Consider the following 18980-nt stretch of genomic DNA (forward strand, 5'->3'; position numbering starts at 1 on the left):
CTTTGCCTCCACCAAAGATAGCTTTGAAGGGGGAGGAGCCTGACACGCATTTCCTTATATGGACATTGCTACTAGATAGTACTTTATTGATTCCTTCAGGAGAGTCTATGTCAAAACGCTGGCATATTCAGTTGATCTCGTTGCTCATTGTTATATATGTTTACATATTAGTGTATGTTACTTCATATTGTTCAACTATCGTCCACAAATAATGAAAGGTAACCCATGAATGGAAAGCCCCGCCTCCTATGACGTCACATTGTTTATACACACACCCACCCTCTCTGAAGCGGATCAAAAGCACATGCACTCTCTCCGCCCTTCGAAGTATTTCATCAGCAACAACGACGCTCACTAATCTTCCTTATATTCGCTTCTTCCGTTTTCAAGCCCACATGCGTTAAAAGGTAAGAACAATTGCTTTTTTCTGTGATTTACTCTGTAAAAAAAACATGGCGACGACAACCCTTTTGGCGGTTGACTCACGCGATGCTCCTCCTTTTAAGAATGGGCAGATTGTATTAAGGGGGAGACTAAAATGTGGTTTTAATACAATAATATTGTCGTGTTTTGTCTTTTTCATCCCGTTTTTGTAACCGCAACTACTCGGAAGTTTTATTTACAATTTGAGCGCCAATCAGCTGACGTAATAGCGTCCATGCCCGTTTGGGGAAAAAACGTAAGAAAAACACAAAACTTAAGGATGAACGTGTCCTAAGCTTTTTCGGGTAATGGCTTAGGTCTTATCCGCCGAGTTAATGTTGCGTTCTCATTCATTGTTTTGGTACTACACGCCGACATATGGCTTAGTTATAGTAAGGCGTTGTTGCCAAGGCGTGGGGGCGATTGTAATGCTACTTTCACAGACTACACGTAATGTAGGATTTTCTACAATCTACACCAGTGTTGATGGAAAAACAGCTTTATTTGTGTGTGCTTATTCGTTTATTACACAGTTTGTCGTCACTGTGCTACAAAAAGAGTGAATCATTCGCTGTAAGGACGGACAACGGGTCATCTGATGCCAGGATATGTTTTGGACTGTCAACCATAACGTAAATATCGTAACTGTCAGTTAACAAAAGTGGTACTCCAGGTCAATGAACATATGCCTATCATAACCTTTAAGTAATAAATACACTGCATTATGTGTGATTTTCCTATATATTAGTTGTAACTCCTCGAACAACATTTCAAAACTCCTACGTTTCTTTGGTTAACAGTGAAAGCACCATTAGCACCACGTTGAGCCACGTAGCTAGCTGCTATTTATGTCGTCCGTAGTCCCCTCACCAGCCCTAACGGATAGGTAAATATCGTAAGTAAACATATTTTAAACGTTGGAACAATTTTATTTATATTAACCTTCTTTTCTGGACAAGATGCATGCCATTAAAGTGATTCATCTTTCCGGTTAATGTCGCCTACAAGACTGTCAGGGCTACCGCCATGTGTGTGTTGCATCAGCCGGTGTTCAGACACGTTAAAAGTAAAATGTCGTAAAATATATGATTTGTGGGGTTAATATCGTCAAAGTTGTTCATGGTTTTTAACACTCCTTTAACATTCAAACGTATTAGTGTAGTGAAGGTTGTGATCTTGCCATGTATTAAAAAAAAAGTTATAAAGTACCAATGATTGTCAGACACTAGGTGTGGTGAAATTAACTTTTGCATTTGACCCATCCCCTTATTCACCCCCTGTGAGGGGAGCAGTGAGCAGCAGCGGTGGCCGCGCTCGGTAATCCTTTTGGTGACTTAACCCCCAATTCCAACCCGTGATGCTGAGTGCCAAGCAGGGAGGCAATGGGTCCCATTTTTATAGTCTTTTGGTATGACTCGGCCGGGGTTTGAACTCACGACCTACTGATCTCAGGGCAGACACTCTAACCACAAGGTTATAGTCAAATAATAGTCAGACTAAGTCCTAAGGAAACAGTTAAAAACAATGATTAACTATTGCAGAGCTTGGAAATGTATATTTTAATTAGTTGTTGGTCACAATGTACAGTTACTGAATTAAGGAATGACTGATCATTGTGTTGCAATGGAAAAGGGTTAGTACAACATGTGTTTTGTACACATTATATTACAAGGGCTGTGGTTCTGCAATTTCTGGCCAACTGTTGGCACACAGCAAATATCATTGCTTGTTTTATGGCAGGGGCAGTTTGTTGATTTAATGCATGTATAACTCAGTTTAGTGAGTTCATTTGTAGTGACAATGATACATTTTTATACCTGCATTACAGTGTGCGCTTATACAATGATTTAAGGCAAAGTTGAACACAAACTATGTAAGAGAAGTGCTCACCACCCTTAATTTCCGTGACTGGTAACATTTTTGCCAGCTGCAATTTGTCTTTTTAATTTGGGATTCACCTGATCCATGATTCAGCGGTCAGGCTTGGTGCATGTCTTCTCGGCTTTGAACAAATAAAAGCGAAAGAGGACAGTCACATGTTAAAATTAGAGATGTCATTGGCTCTTTGGCCTCACAGTGACAATGATCTGTTTTAGTTAATGGTTAGTGAGAGTCGTTGTAGTTGTCACAAAATGGTGTAGTATTTTGTAGACAACATTACTTTGACTTTCAGTCATAAAATTCTAGATTGGAGTAGCAAGGCTTGACTGATTGAAAAAGCTAAATATTTTCAGGGCTGAGCATGTCTTGACTTTTGGTGGTATTGATTCCACTCCAAGTGTGAAAGCATTGTACAGTTATGCAGAAGGCGCAACAATGTGGCAAAGAAAATGCATTGCCTCAAAGCATTTACTCAACGTCTAATCAGATTTCTCCCATGTCGTCCTCTTGATAGCAACATATATTTAATATTAATACAAACACACTACAAAGGAATGTTATCTGGCGTTTTTAGTATGAATACACCTCTGATGTGTCTGTTTTCAGGATCTCTTCACTGTTTCCCACAGTACTGCAATGTATCTAGTCATCATATAATTTGCCATGTGATTTTTATCAACACTGTAAGAGAGAAAAAATGGGCATTCTTGACCAGCAAAACAGATATATTGAAAAATACAAATTAATTAACTATTGTTAAGGAGTGAGCAATACCTGCTTTCATGTTAGTGTCCAGTAAGACCGGAAAAACTCATTTCACTATTTTAATATTTGTTTGTTACTTTGACAAGTCTCTCATGTTAAAGTCCAAAATGGCATTTAAGTGAAGATACAGGAAATTGAATTTTCTCTATTGTATAGTTTTGTTTAATTATAATTTCCTCTTGGGGCGTCAGCAACCGAGTGACGTTCACGGGAGAGTGAACAGATTATTCGCGTAGTTGCATTCCATTTCCCGCTGAGCACACTTTTTTTGGGCCCGCTTTGCTTGTCTCCAGTCTAGTGACTGAAAGGGTTGCTTGGTTCAGGCGGATCGGTGGCTGACATACGTACACAAGTTCAAACGTTCTTGCGCAAACACACAGAGCCTTTATGATAAGCCATAGCGCATCTTACACATACAAACATACGTTGTGGTTCAAAGGATGATCTTGGCGGGACCTATGAAGTGTGCTTTGGAGATGGTCACTCAGGCGTGTTCTGATCCACCTACATGGGTTACACAAGGTCACATTAGCTCTTTGCAGTAGATGTTTAGTCTTTTGGGCACCTGAACATGATAATCTTTCTGTTTGGATTAGACCAGGGTCTCTCAAACTCATAACATAGAGCCGTTTTCCTTGGCGTTGTAATAAGCAGTCAAGTTAAATGTATTTTCAAGTCAGCATCAAAATTTGTTTGAAGATACAGTTCTCATGGTAAATAATGTGTGTTCTTATCAAACAAACGAGATGGCCTTACTGTATATATCATATTTACATCGTTTTTATTTAGCAGATTATTTTGAAGTCTTTCTATTGAATAATTTTTTTGAAGGTGAATGTTATGTAACTGGCAAGAAGAGCGATCTACGTAGTACTTTTTATGACTGCTACGCTGTGCACGAGCGCCAAATTTGTTTTGTTGTATGGCTCTAGTTATTTATATATTATTTTAGTAATCGATTAATGTATCGATTTTAGGTAAATAGTTTATATATATACATAAACTATGTATGTATATATATATATATATATATATATATATATATATATATATATATATACTGCTTGCCATAACGTTTCTTCATCATGGCCTAAAATAATATTTTATCCAGTAGATTTCTGAAAATTGTGAATCGATTCAGACTCTGAATAAATTAGAACCCTGATTCAGATTTTATTTTTTCAGCACTCATAGCAAATGGCATCTGACTGCTAAATTAATGAGCTATTATGGCTAATCTGCACATGCTGATTTAGGGTTACAGTTTAATTGACACTTATTGCATTTGCATGTAAGTATATTTGCTGCCATTGTTTTTTGTAATATTTGGTTAAGGTACATACTGTGATAGGTTTTCATTGTAGTGAGTCCATGGGACCCACAGGTAGTAATTTGAGTGGGTCCCTTGGAAAATTTAGTGGGTCCCCACTAAAAGGTGCTTGCTGTTTGTAACCTTTACGCAAAATCCTAGAGTGCACTAACTTTCCAATGTGTTTTGAATATATTCCACCCTTTTGTGGCTTTCAGCACGTAATGACGTAACTATGTCCGTACATAACATGTGTACGCTTATTAGCTTTGTGTCTTCTTGGCTAATGATAGCGATCTGGATAGTTAACGTTAGCTATCAACAAATCTATTCTATCGAAACACAACATGGCTGCGAATTGTTAGTTGCTAAGTTGAACTGCTTTTGTGTATGTGCACGAAACAAGCATGAACGCCAAACAGATTCCTTGGACTAATGAGCATTTTTTTATTTAATATAATTTGTAATTGTGAGAAATATATAAACACTTCGAAAATATAAGCCCCTGGTGCTGTTCTTGTTATATTTTCTCGTTTGAAAAATGTAACGCTTACCTAGAAGCGTCACTGCATGTACATGTAAGATGTATTGAGTGGATTTCATTACATGACAGGATGTCAACTACATATTGTATTCTTACTTTCATAACAGCAACAAAGCACAGATAGGCTACTTTCACCTAATAATTTTATAACAGCAACAAAGCACAGATAGGCTACTTTCACCTAATAACTGATACACGCCGTTTACGCTGCTAGTTGACTGGAGCACCAGCAGCGAGAGCGATTCGGACCGAGAAAGAGACGATTACCCCATTAATTTGAGCGAGGATGAAAGATTTGTGGATGAGGAAGGTGAGAGTGAAGGATTAGAGGGCGGTGGAATCGATTCAGATAGGGAAGATGCTGTGAGAGGCAGTTGGGACCTGATATTCAGCTGGGAATGACTAAAACAGTAAATAAACACAAACATACATACATACATATACTCTTATTAGCCACAACACAACCAGGCTTATATTTAATATGCCACAAATTAATGCACATAACAAACACCTCCCCCCTCCCGTCCATATAACCCACCAATACAACTCAAACACCCGCACAACACACTCAATCCCACAGCCCAAATTACCGTTCACCCCCGTAAAGTTCATACAGCACATATATTTCCCCAAAGTTACGTACGTGACATGCACATAGCGGCAAGCGATCAAATGTTTGGAAGCCAAAGCTGCGTACTCACGATAGCGCGTCTGCTATCCAACTCAAAGTCCTCCTGGTTGTGTTGCTGCAGCAGGCCACTAATACACCGCTTCCCATCCAAAGCTTTCTTCTTTGCTGTCTTCATTGTTCATTAAACAAATTGCAAAAGATTCACCAACACAGATGTCCAGAATACTGTGGAATTTTGCGATGAAAACAGACGACTTAATAGCTGGCCACAATGGTGTCCCAATATGTCCGCTACAATCCGTGACGTCACACGCAAACGTCATCATACCGAGATGTTTTCAGCAGAATATTTTGCGGGAAATTTAAAATTGCACTTTACTAATCTAACCCGGCCGTATTGGCATTTGTTGCAATGTTAAGATTTCATCATTGATATATAAACTATCAGACTGCGTGGTCGGTAGTAGTGGGTTTCAGTAGGCCTTTAATCCTCATTACAGTCTGCGGCAGCTGTTACGGCCCTGTGAAAAGCGGGAAGTGCAAGAAAGTTTGTGACTGTTTTGATATCAAAATGAGGAAATTGTCGTAATCGTGTAGTGTCATACATTGCATTTAGTTCCAGGTGTACAGGTTTTTCAAAGCTAAGTTCCTAAAGCCACACCCCCACAACCTGCCCTACTTGCATAAGGCGGTAGAGCCCATGTGAAAAGCACAAGAAAAAGATTAGCTACTCGCCCACATGACGGAAGAGGCTCAAGGTGGGACTTGGCTGTGACCAAGTGGGCTCATACAGTAGACATCATATAGAACTACAAGTCTATTAAGTCAGGTTTTCTACAGTGTGGGAACATGTACCGATTTCCTATCCAATGTTTATTATCTTATAGCTCTCTGTTGAGCTTTTCATTGTTTGACAGTAACTGTACTAGACAGGATAACAGCTTTGATACCCCTAACAGTCTGGCCACACTTTGATTTGTTGGGTATATTGTTTAAATGTTTAAAATAGCTGCGACAACTTTTTGTCTGGAATGCTCCAGAAAAGGAGTGTACCAAAATTACACATTATTTGAAGTGGAAATATTGTTTTATCCTCTTTGTCTGTGACCTGAACTTCCTAACGCTATTCACACACATTTCAGAGCTCTTTGAGGCTTTGAATCTTTGTGGCAAATACAGTACATTAGTATAACCAGCAACCAGGAAATGTTTCAATTTAGCATTAAAAGGACGACTAAAAAGTGTTCACAAAATATCTACAGTATTTGGAAAATTCTGATTGTTCTGTCTAGAACAGGATTTTTGGTAACACTGCACCTCACTAGTTTGATTATTCTATTGACTGATTAGACTATATTAAAGATTCCAAATTAATTCAAAATAAATATTTGGAAAATGATTATTTTAGATCAAGGACTGGGTATTTGATAACACTTCACTTCTGCTCAACCTCACATAGTCATGTTGATTAAATTATAAGTCGATTTATTTTCACATTTTTAATTATTGTATTGTCGATTGTATGAACATTTTAGCCCCCTGGACGCTATATTAACAGTGCCTCTGCTGGTTGCAGCCAAGTACTGCAGTCTACTTTGCTTCAAGATTATGATAAATGATAATGATAAATGGGTTATACTTGTATAGCGCCTTTCTACCTTCAAGGTACTCAAAGCGCTTTGACAGTATTTCCACATTCATCCATTCACACACACATTCACACACTGATGGCGGGAGCTGCCATGCAAGGCGCCAACCAGCACCCATCAGGAGCAAGGGTGAAGTGTCTTGCCCAAGGAAACAACGGACGTGACTAGGATGGTAGAAGATGGGGATTGAACCCCAGTAACCAGCAACCCTCCGATTGCTGGTACGGCCACTCTACCAACTTCGCCACGCCGTCGATTAACACAGACTTTTCGATTTAAAAGGGCACAAGACGATAGTACTTTTCATTTTCAAAGTCATGTTTTTTACTCAACACCTAACTGTCGTTTCTCAAGAATGTTGGCACACTGTTTCATGGAAATAATAACATTGAACTGATTGACTTGACTGGACTAGGGAATGTTTTAGGGCTGGGCAATATGGACGAAAAAGTATATATCGATATATTTTTACTTAAACTCGAAATTTGATATATATCTCGATATATTTTCTGGTGAAAATATACATATAAACAGGGTTTTTCCTGGCTCAAATTGAGGCAGAAGTGGTACAATCCTGACCATGCGGATTTTAATGCAAAAAAATTGTAGTTTTTTTCAATTTACAGTAATACGGCAAAATGTATTGTCATTTTTATTAATTTGATGGGTAGTGTGCTGTAAAATCATAAGTCAAGCAGATGAGGGGGTTGGGGTTACCCACATATGCGGTCCTCTCCAAGGTTTCTCATAGTCATTCACATTGACGTCCCACTGGGGTGTTTTCCTTGCCCGTATGTGGGCTCTGTACCGAGGATGTCGTTGTGGCTTGTACAGCCCTTTGAGACACTTGTGATTTAGGGCTATATAAATAAACATTGATTGATTGATTGATATTGAAGTATTTATTTTTATTTAGACAAAAATGTTTGGAAAGTATAATATACTGTAATATTTATTGCAATAATGGATACTATTAAAGTTTAAAAGGCATGCAATTTCAAGCAGTATGTTTTTTCTGTCAAAATGGAAGGAATCAAAATATTTACTCGTGTGTTGTTGTGGTCAGTGCAGTGGGTGGGAGAGGGCAAGCCCGTCTTGGAAGGAGGAAGAGAAGGGGTTTAAATAGCCCATGGAGTGTTGAGAGGGAGTGGGAAGTGGGGGAGAATCAAGGAATACAACAAATAAGCGGTGTTTGGTCATTTTAACGTGAAATAAATTATATCAATTTTATGATATTTTCTTAATTCATATCTTGTTTAAAAATATATCGCTATATCTTACAAATTCTGTATACCGCCCAGAATGTTTTACTGAAATTTTTGGCGATTTCATTGACAAATGGCATCACAAGGATCATTTGGACCAAATGTTAATCGGTAGTCAAAACAGTTGGAGCAGTTGTATAGTATTTTGCAGATAAAAGTACTTTGTGCTGCATCTATTTTAAAAGATACCTAAAAGCAGTCCCAGAGAAGCTAACAATTGTCAGGGATGTTGTTTGTTGTAATGGAGTTAATTATTGTGTAACTTAGTGGAGTGGCTCAATGCTGTATGTAAACGCATACACGGTACAACACGGTGTACTAAAAAATAAAGATCTCTCGCCTATGGAGAGTCTACTCTTTAGTACCTGAACGTCCTGTTTTAGCATCACACTTTTCACCTGCAGTCAAGAGTTGTATGTTTTAAAAAGGAATCTTGTGCAAATATACTATTGGATCTAAGGCCAAATAGGCCCCATGGACTGTATGCTGGTAATTATTATAAAAGTCCGCAAAACAATCACTCCATATTATTTCGGCTATTTTTTGTACACTTAACTATGTTAATCTCAGTCCATAATTGCCACAGCACGACATTACAGTGATGTTGCTAGCTGGAATGTACCACTGGGGTCATTAACCTGCAGTTGGTACATAGCTCACAGCACGCGTTGTGGGATGGGCACTCACGTCAGTCGACGTCAAAGGTTATGTTGACCACATCAAGTGATCCGTGTGTCCCTAAATACAAACAACAGAACGCTGCAATGTACACGGTCACATGTATTGTGTTGTGAGCTGCCTTATTTGGCACATGTTTTTCGTCCTCTGTTGTCCTTCGCATTTTACCCTCGAGATACTTGATTGCTAAACACCCTCCAAGGGCAGAGAGAGTAAAAGTGGACCTAATTTTCCAAATAGTCAGCAACCACCTGCTCTTGGGTTACACAGAGAGTTTACATCCAGTAAAGCATCTTTTTATTACAGATTTATTTTTGTATTCATCCCGCTTCTCCTCAGGTGACTGCTTTGTCTTATCAAGCTGCTGTGTTTCTCTCTTCTGTTGATATTAGCTTGCAGATATTAAACCATGTGTTCCCTGCACTGCCTGTGGCGTTCCCAGGCCTCTCCTGCGCATCTCTAGCTACTGAGTAAACACAACTCTAGTAGTAGAGGGGACCCTTTCTCCCCGTGGAGGCGGAACTCTTTTGGTCTTGTTTCATTGAACTATGCCAGGTTTATTTTGTCGAGGCCAAACCTAACTTAAAAGGCTGTGCTGTGTCATGTCCACAAAGAGGTGGAGGTATGAATACCTGGAAGTTGCGTAACTGCAGCCTGCATTTCCAAACCTTATAATCTGCTTGTTCGTAGTTGCCAAAACCGAAGAGAATGTTTCCCTGGTGGGTGATGCTTTGGAATCCTCCTCCTTGGAGACATTATGTGTAACTAGGCAAGTAGTCGTGAAGCTGGGAGCATTTAGTTAGGTTGCTGTGTGTGGGTATTATTTCACGGCCAGAAGCCTCATGCAAGTAGCCGCGGCAACAGCTTCTCCTGGAAAAAATATTTCCAACTAGAGAGCAAGGATGCAATAATCTCTGCTGCACGCTGCCAAGCACTGAGAAACCAGCATTTGTTGAATAGTGAACTCTTGTTTTCTCTTTGCTTCCTTCACAGCTATTAAGCCATCACTGCACAATACAGTGACCACAGGTCTGCCGGCCTCGTCCTGCCCTGAAACACACCTCCGCTGACAGACCAATCATCAAACCGCTTCACCTTCGCCATTTGTTTAAAATTTTGTCCACACCTTGTGTCAATCACACACACACTCAAGAAGAGTAAAAACACAACACACGTTTGCAGCAAGTATGGCCAGCATGCTCTCCCGCTTTGGAAAAATTCTCTTGCGCCGCCGCACTTTAGACTTTTCCAGCGAAGAGACCCGCTTCGCTCGATGCCTGTCCACCCTAGACCTCATCGCCTTGGGGGTGGGCTCCACACTGGGCGCCGGTGTCTACGTGCTTGCCGGCGAGGTGGCCCGAGAGAAAGCCGGGCCCGCCATTGTGCTCTGCTTCCTCATCGCCGCGCTCTCCTCCATGTTGGCCGGCCTATGCTATGCAGAATTTGGAGCTCGTGTCCCCAAGACGGGCTCAGCATACCTCTACAGCTACGTGACGGTCGGAGAAGTCTGGGCCTTCATCACTGGGTGGAACCTCATACTCTCCTATGTGATAGGTAAACTTTGATTCTTCACTCTTAACAACTATGAAGGTCCACTCTCCTTTCTACCTACACTACCTTCTTGGCCTCCCTGCAGGTACTGCGAGTGTGGCCCGTGCGTGGAGTTCTACCTTTGACAATCTCGTAGAGCAGAAGATCTCTGTCTTCTTTAAAGCCTCCATGACCATGAAGGTGCCTGGAAAAGTATTGGCGGAGTACCCCGACCTGTTTGCCCTCATACTGGTGCTGCTGCTTACTGGTAAGTCCACATCGTTTGAGGTTCTTGTTTTACAAAGGTGATGTGGCGTATTGGGCAAAAACTACAGGTTTTGACTAAAAAAAAGAGTACATTAAATAGTAAATGGGATCAGGATAAAAGGGCTGATTGAGAAATTAGTTAAATTTAATTGTGTGGTGCTGGGCTATTCAAAAACATAATCAATATGGATATTAATATGTATTATATTCAGGATTTCCTCTTAATGTAACTGAAGGTTGCGCACCACCACAATGATTTCATAGTCGCCACACCTTGAAAATAAGGTGTTTTTTTTACGTTAAAAACAAATTAAAGTAATATAATGTATTTGTACCCCCAGAAGAAGTCAAAAGTCTGACACTGTATTTAACTTTTATTGCCAATCTTATGATAACAAGAGGTTTTACCTCCCGTGTACTCACTTTCGTCTCCATGAGTCTGCGTTTCCTTGTCGGACACACAATACTTCCTCATACTCCGCCAACCACCTTTCAGGCACGTACGGTGTGTTTGCAAACACGGGAAAACTGACATTAAATCCAAACCACACAAACATTAAACATTACCACCAGCAGGTTGTTACAGTTTGAATGGATATATAAAATATATAGCCTATTATTAACACACTCTTGACAAGTGATGTACCAAAAACTCAACCACCGAAAAAAGACTGATTACCAAAAAAGTTCTGCCAAATCCGGACGCATGCCATTGGCTGGAGCGTTGTCAGAATGTCTGCGATGTTGACGTAACCGGATATACCCTTGGACAGCGATCTACAAAATGTGCAAATATTAAAGGCCTACTGAAACCCACTACTACCGACCACACAGTCTGATAGTTTATATATCAATGATGAAATCTTAACATTGCAACACATGCCAATACGGCCGGGTTAACTTATAAAGTGCAATTTTAAATTTCCCGCTAAACTTTCGGTTGGAAACGTCTATGTATGACGACGTATGCGCGTGACGTCACGACGGCAACGGAAGTATTCGTACCCAATGTGTCACCATACAAACTGCTCTGTTTTCATCGAACAATTCCACAGTATTCTGGACATCTGTGTTGGTGAATCTTTTGCAATTTGTTTAATGGACAATGGAGACTGCAAATAAGAAAGTTGTAGGTGCGATCGGTGTATTAGCGGCAGACTACAGCAACACAATCAGGAGGTTGTGTTGTGTTTGAGTTGGATAGAAGACGCACTACCGTGAGTACAGCTTTGGCTTCCAAACATTTGATCGCTTGCCCGTACGTGCGTGTCGCTATGTGCATGTCACGTACGTAACTTTGGGGAAATATATGTTTCTTGCCGACTCTGATGGCGGCCGGGGTGTCGTCGAAAGCTACAACGTCCGCCGCCGCTCCGTAGTTAGCTTCAATTGTTAAGCTTCGCCAAGCTGGAAATTATTAATTGTGTATTTACATGTTCATGGTTTAATAGTATTGTTGATCTTCTGTCTATCCTTCCAGTCAGGGTTTTTTAAAATGTTGTTTCTATCTGCATTTGAGCCTGATGCTATCACGTTAGCTCCGTAGCCAAGTTAGCTTCAATTGTTAAGCTTCGCCAAGCTGGAAATTATTAACCGTGTATTTACATGTTCATGGTTTAATAGTATTGTTGATCTTCTGTCTATCCTTCCAGTCAGGGTTTTTTTAAATTTTGTTTCTATCTGCATTTGAGCCTGATGCTATCACATTAGCTCTGTAGCTAAAGAGCTTCACCGATGTATTGTCGTGGAGATAAAAGTCACTGTGAATGTCCATTTCGCGTTCTCGACTCTCATTTTCAAGAGGATATAGTATCCGAGGTGGTTTAAAATACAAATCTGTGATCCACAATAGAAAAAGGAGAAAGTGTGGAATCCAATGAACCCTTGTACCTAAGTTACGGTCAGAGTGAAAAAAGATACACCCTGCACTACACTCTAGTCCTTCACTCTAACGTTCCTCATCCACGAATCTTTCATCCTCGCTCAAATTAATGGGGTAATCGTCGCTTTCTCTGTCCGAATCTCTCTCGCTCCATTGTAAACAACGGGGAATTGTGAGGAATCCTTCCTCCTGTGACGTCACGCTACTTCCGGTATAGGCAAGGTTGCGAACTTTATCGTCGTTGTTCTATACTAAATCCTTTCAGCAAAAATATGGCAATATCGCGAAATGATCAAGTATGACACATGGAATGGATCTGCTATTCCCGTTTAAATAAAAACATTTCATTTCAGTAGGCCTTTAAGAGGGCAGTGGCGGCTTTAAGACGAGAAAGTTCAACTGAAGCAGCGCGAAGCAAGTATGTTGTCATGCTTGCTATAGCTCGCCTCTTTGTCAGGGACACAGAGGGTCAGAAGTTAAGAGTCTCTAAACACGACTACATTTTACAAAACCACCAGAAACAAATGATGTATACATATATACAGGCCTCAAATTTCTTTTTTTTAAGGTCAAGGCAAGTGTTGCCTTAAAAGAGGGCTCATATTTTAGGGCACCAATGCAAGTGGGAAGGGCACCAAGGAAAACATTTTCTTTTGAGGCAGGGGCTCCAATATATATACACACACACAAGTATATGATATACAAATAATCAAATGTCAATAAATTGAAATAGGTCATACACTATATGATAGTCTAACTTGTAGTAAATTTAGTAAAGTTGTGTATAACTTGTGACCGCACTCTTACTCCCTTTTTGTCTGCACTCTTACTCCCTTTTGACCGCACTCTTACCTCCTTTCGACCGTACTCTTCCCTCCTTTCGACCGCACTCTTACCTCCCTTCGACCGCACTCTTACCTCCTTTCGACCGCACTCTTACCTCCTTTCGATCGCACTCTTACCTCCTTTCGACCGCACTCTTACTCCCTTTTGACCGCACTCTTACTCCCTTTTGACCGCACTCTTACTCCCTTTCGACCGCACTCTTACTCCCTTTTGACCGCACTCTTCCTTTTGACCACATCCTTACTTCCTTTTGACCACACCATCAAATTCTTTTGACCACATTCTTACTTCCTTTTGACTGCACTCTTACTTCCTTTTGACCGCACTCTTACTCCCTTTCGACCGCACTCTTACTCCCTTTCGACCGCACTCTTACTCCCTTTCGACCGCACTCTTACTCCCTTTTGACCGCACTCTTACTCCCTTTTGACCGCACTCTTACTCCCTTTTGACCGCACTCTTCCTTTTGACCACATCCTTACTTCCTTTTGACCACACTACTCCCTTTTGACCGCACTCTTACTCCTTTTTGACCGCACTCTTACTCCCTTTTGACCGCACTCTTCCTTTTGACCACATCCTTACTTCCTTTTGACCACACTATCAAATTCTTTTGACCACATTCTTACTTCCTTTTGACTGCACTCTTACTTCCTTTTGACCGTACTCCCACTTCCTTTTGACCGCACTTACTTCCTTTTGACCGCACTCTTACTTCCTTTTGACCACACTCTTACTTCTTTTATACCACACTCTTCCTCTTACTTCCAGAACTGGTGTTGGGCGTCAATATGAGCGGTCCAAGCGGTGTGCTGATGGGGGCAACATTGCTTACATCAGCGACTTATGTTCAATGGTGCGGGCGGGCGTGCGTGCGTGCGCGGTCTTTCTGTGTGGAGCTTGCATGTTCTCCCCGTGACTGCGTGGGTTCCCTCTGGGTACTCCGGCTTCCTCCCACCTCCAAAGACATGCACCCTGGGGATAGGTTTATTGGCAACACTAATAGCGCTGCCAAAACCGTCTGGAGCGTAGTCAGCATGTCTGCGATGTGGACGCAACTTTGATATATCTCAGATATACCCGTGGGCAGCGATCTACTAAATGTGCAAATTGTAAGAGGACAGTGGCGGCTTATAAGGAGAGAAAGCCCAACTAAAGCAGCAGCGCGAAGCAAGTGTGATGTCATGTTTGCTCCAGCTTGCCCTTTTTCGTCACAGAGAGCGAGGGACCGAAGTAGTTTCTAAACACGAGTTCATTCTATAATAACACTAGAAAAAGATGCTAGGTTCGTTTTAATAAAACAAGTCATTAAAAGTCTCTAAAAGTACATTGTACAATAAGCAGCAACAATTGAAAATATGGCAAAATGATACAAAAATATGTTAATATTAATTAATAACATTTAAAAAAAAAAAAAAAATTTGCACATTTAGTAGCCTTTTTAAAGAAAATCATATCACAGCAAATTTTGTAAATTATGTTATTACGTCATGGTGACCACTGGGAGTGGGGTCGTGGTCCTCTCTCCTCCAAAGACATGCACCTGGGGATAGGTTGACTGGCAACACAAAATTGGCCCTAGTGGGTGAATGTTTGTCTGTTTCTGGGGGTCCTGCGACTTGTCTAGGGTGTACCCCGCCTTCTGCCCGAATGCATCCCAAAAGGGACAAGCAGTAGAAAATGGATGGATGGATGTTATGTTATTTTAGGTAGAAAATTAATTTCAGTAGCTTTTATAAAACTATGAGTGGTTTCATTTTCTTGTTGATATTCTTTCACAAATACTAATTATTTTGAATAAAAAAATGTTGCCGGTTCAAGGAATTTGTCTCGTACACACGTGTGCGTACACACGTGCGCATACACAGGTAGGCGCCCGGAGCACGTGTACATACATAAAAGCAGTTATACAGAAGCTAACAATTGGCAGTCATGTTGTTGCTGTAATGGAGGTAGTAATGGAGGTTATTATTATGTAACTTAATAGAGTGGCTCCAGACTGGATATAGACACCTACAAAGTACAACACCCATCCATTCATCCATTTTCTACCGCTTGTCCACGGTGTACAAAATGTTTTTAATCTGTCGCCTATGAAGAGTCTCTACTCACTAGTACCTGAACGAATTGTTCTATTATCTCACTTTTCACCTGCAGCCAAGAGTCCCAAGTACGTTATAAAAAGGGATCTTGTGCAAATAGACTATTGAATCTAAGGCCAAATAGGCCCCATCGATACAGATAACTTCTTGCTTCTCAAGACAGATTTCAATAGAAGCTTTGCTTCTTCCTACTCCTTTTCAAGCATGTTGTTAAGAGACATGGAAAATGTTTGATTTATCATGTTGAAACTGCATTCATGTTTGAAATAAACTTCAATCAAATCAAATAGCTGATAACTTATCTATCCATCCATCCATTTTCGACCGCTTGTCCCTTTCTGTAAAATTAATACAATTTATATAGAAAGGGACTATTTGCAACCTTTACAAAGATGCCTAAAGTGCGCTAACTTTCCAAAGTGTTTTAAGCTTAATATCCCACCCACGTACAGGTTTTAAAACGTAATGACGTACACTACGAGGTGCATGCGCATTAAGAGTTTTGTGTTGTGAGTAGGGGTGTAACGGTACGTGTATTTGTATTGAACCGTTTCGGTACGGGGGTTTCGGTTCGGTTTGGAGGTGTACCGAACGAGTTTCCACACAAACATATTATGTAGCCGCCTCTGTTCCTTCTGCCTCTGTCTCTGTCAGTCCTCTATACAGCACCAAGCATTGTCCCACCCACACAACCATATGATTGGTTACAAACAGAGCGGTATCAGCCAATCAGCAGTGCGTATTCAGAGCGGTAACAGCCAATCAGCAGTGCGTATTCAGAGCGCATGTAGTCAGTGCTTAGCATTTAGCAGGTAAGCATCAGGCAGCGGACTCTACCCAAATTACAATAAACACCTCCCAGTCAACAACTAGTAACATCACTATGAGCCCGTTGACCTTCTAGAAATATAAAAGGCAGTTCTGCTCGCTCGCAGTCCTGGCTTGAGGTGAAGGCTAATTCGCTTTTAGTGTAACGTTAGCTCATTTTGCGGTGTGTGCGTGTGTGTGTTACGGACAGCAAAGCCCTGTCTGTCTGTTATTTCACTTTACCTTTTTCTGTGTTGATTGAGCTGTGTTGAAGCAGCAAAAAAGGACATTATGTTAAATGAAGAGTTTCTGTCTCTGATAGTTGATATAATAATTTAACTGCATCATTAAGCCTACATGAACTCCATAGTTTTCAGGGATGAATAGTCTCTCCTATTGCTATTGTACCATTTTTTCAGCTATAGTTACATTAATCATTAGAAATGCAGCAGCCTAGTTTTGAATGGCAGGGTCCCTGCTATCACATATTGATAAAAATATAACATTTACATAATAAGAATCAACTACAGGCTTCCCAAATGCTGTAATAAATTAAGCGTGATGAGTTGACTTGTAACTGTTTAATGTTGCACTTTTTATATGTAGAAGAAAAGTTGTCATTTTATTTAATCTGAGCAACAACTTGAGGCAGTTTAATGTTGATTAACGTGGGCAGAATTATTATAGTGTTCCCAATGTTAAAAGGATAAAGCCATTGTTTACAAATTTGGTAAATAAATAACCCAAAAATTTATATTTTGTTGTTTTCTTACTGTACCAAAAATGAACCGAACCGTGACCTCCAAACCGAGGTACGTACCGAACCCAAATTTTTGTGTACCGTTACACCCCTAGTTGTGAGCTATTAATAGCTAACATTAGCTATCGTTGAACTTTTATTCTATCGTAACAAGAGCTGAGCGATATGAACTAAAACTGATATCCCAGGATTTTTAGGCCGAATGGCGATAAATGGTATTTAACGGTATTTTAAACAATACATGCAAAGTGTTTACATTATTGTCAACATCACATTACTGTAAACTACCAGTGTCCTGAAAATTTGTTACGTAACCAAAAAATACATTTAAATACAAACGGAATTACTCTTTAATAATTGTAATTACTAGGGAAAGTAATTAATGCGTTAATTTTAAAAAAACAACTTTAGAGGCCTACTGAAATGAATTTTTTTAATTTAAACGGGGATAGCAGATCCATTCTATGTGTCATACTTGATCATTTCGCGATATTGCCATATTTTTGCTAAAAGGATTTAGTAGAGAACATCGACGATAAAGTTCGCAACTTTTGGTCGCTGATATAAAAAGCCTTGCCTGTACCGGAAGTAGCGTGACGTCACAGGTTGAAAGGCTCCTCACATTTCCCCATTGTTTACACCAGTGTTTTTCAACCACTGTGCCGCGGCACTATAGTGTGCCGCGGCACTATAGTGTGCCGTGAGATGTTGTTTGGTGTGCCGTAGGAGATTTTGTAATTTCACCTAATTGGGTTAAAAATATTTTTTGCAAACCAGTAGTTATAATCCGTAAATGTGCCGTTGTTGAGTGTCTGTACTGTCTAGAGCTCGGCAGAGTAACCGTGTAATACTCTTCCATACTAGTAGGAGGCAGCAAGTAGCTAATTGCTTTGTAGATGTCGGGAACGACGACAATGGTTTGCAGGTAAAAAGGTGTCTAATGCTTAAAGGCGAGTGCCGCTAAGAAAAGGCATTGAAGCTTAGGGAAGGCTATGCAAAACTAAAACTGAACTGGCTGGAAAGTAAACAAAAACAGAATGCTGGAGGACAGCAAAGACTTACAGCGTGTGGAGCAGACGGCGTACACAAAGTACAATCAACAACAAAATAGGAGCGTAAGACAAGAACTCAAACACTACACACAGGAAAACACCAAAAAACTCCAAATAAGTCACGGCGCGATGTGACAGGTCGTGACAGTACACCTACTTTGAGACAAGAGCTTTTTGTTTGAGATTGATTGATTGAGACTTTTATTAGTAGGTTGCACAGTGAAGTACATATTCCGTACAATTGACCACTAAATGGTAACACCTGAATACGTTTTTCAACTTGTTTAAGTCGGGGTCCACTTAAATTGATTCATGATACAGATATGTACTATCATCATAATACAGTCATCACACAAGATAATCACATTGAATTATTTACATTATTTACAATCCGGGGTGTGGGGGGGTTAGGTTTGGTTGTTATCATCAGTCATCAACAATTGAGAACAGAGAAATGGATATTGGAACAGTGTAGGTCTGACTTGGTAGGATATGTACAGCAAGTAGTGGACATAGAGAGAGAGAGAGAGAGAGAGAGATCAGAAGGCATAAGAAAAAGTATCTGCATTTGATTGTTTACATTTGATTA

At 40.3% G+C, this 18980-nt stretch overlaps 1 protein-coding gene across 2 annotated transcripts in view; it reads left to right on the top strand.

Annotated features, from left to right (window-relative positions):
- The first annotated feature begins 260 nt into the window (after positions 1 to 260).
- slc7a3a (solute carrier family 7 member 3a) overlaps positions 261 to 18980 on the top strand; it is a 45513-nt gene continuing 26793 nt past the window's right edge. The window contains exons 1-3 of one of the 2 annotated variants that reach the window (XM_062048800.1): positions 261 to 407; positions 10139 to 10699; positions 10782 to 10943. In XM_062048800.1, coding sequence (XP_061904784.1) covers positions 10333 to 10699; positions 10782 to 10943 — 529 coding nt within the window. In that variant the 5' untranslated portion in view covers positions 261 to 407; positions 10139 to 10332. Of the gene's footprint in view, positions 408 to 1166; positions 1319 to 10138; positions 10700 to 10781; positions 10944 to 18980 lie in introns of those variants that run through there. The other variant, XM_062048801.1, reaches the window with a different exon arrangement.

The sequence above is a fragment of the Entelurus aequoreus genome, linkage group LG05 (genome assembly GCF_033978785.1).
Source record: "Entelurus aequoreus isolate RoL-2023_Sb linkage group LG05, RoL_Eaeq_v1.1, whole genome shotgun sequence".
In the NCBI taxonomy this organism is placed as follows: domain Eukaryota; kingdom Metazoa; phylum Chordata; class Actinopteri; order Syngnathiformes; family Syngnathidae; genus Entelurus; species Entelurus aequoreus.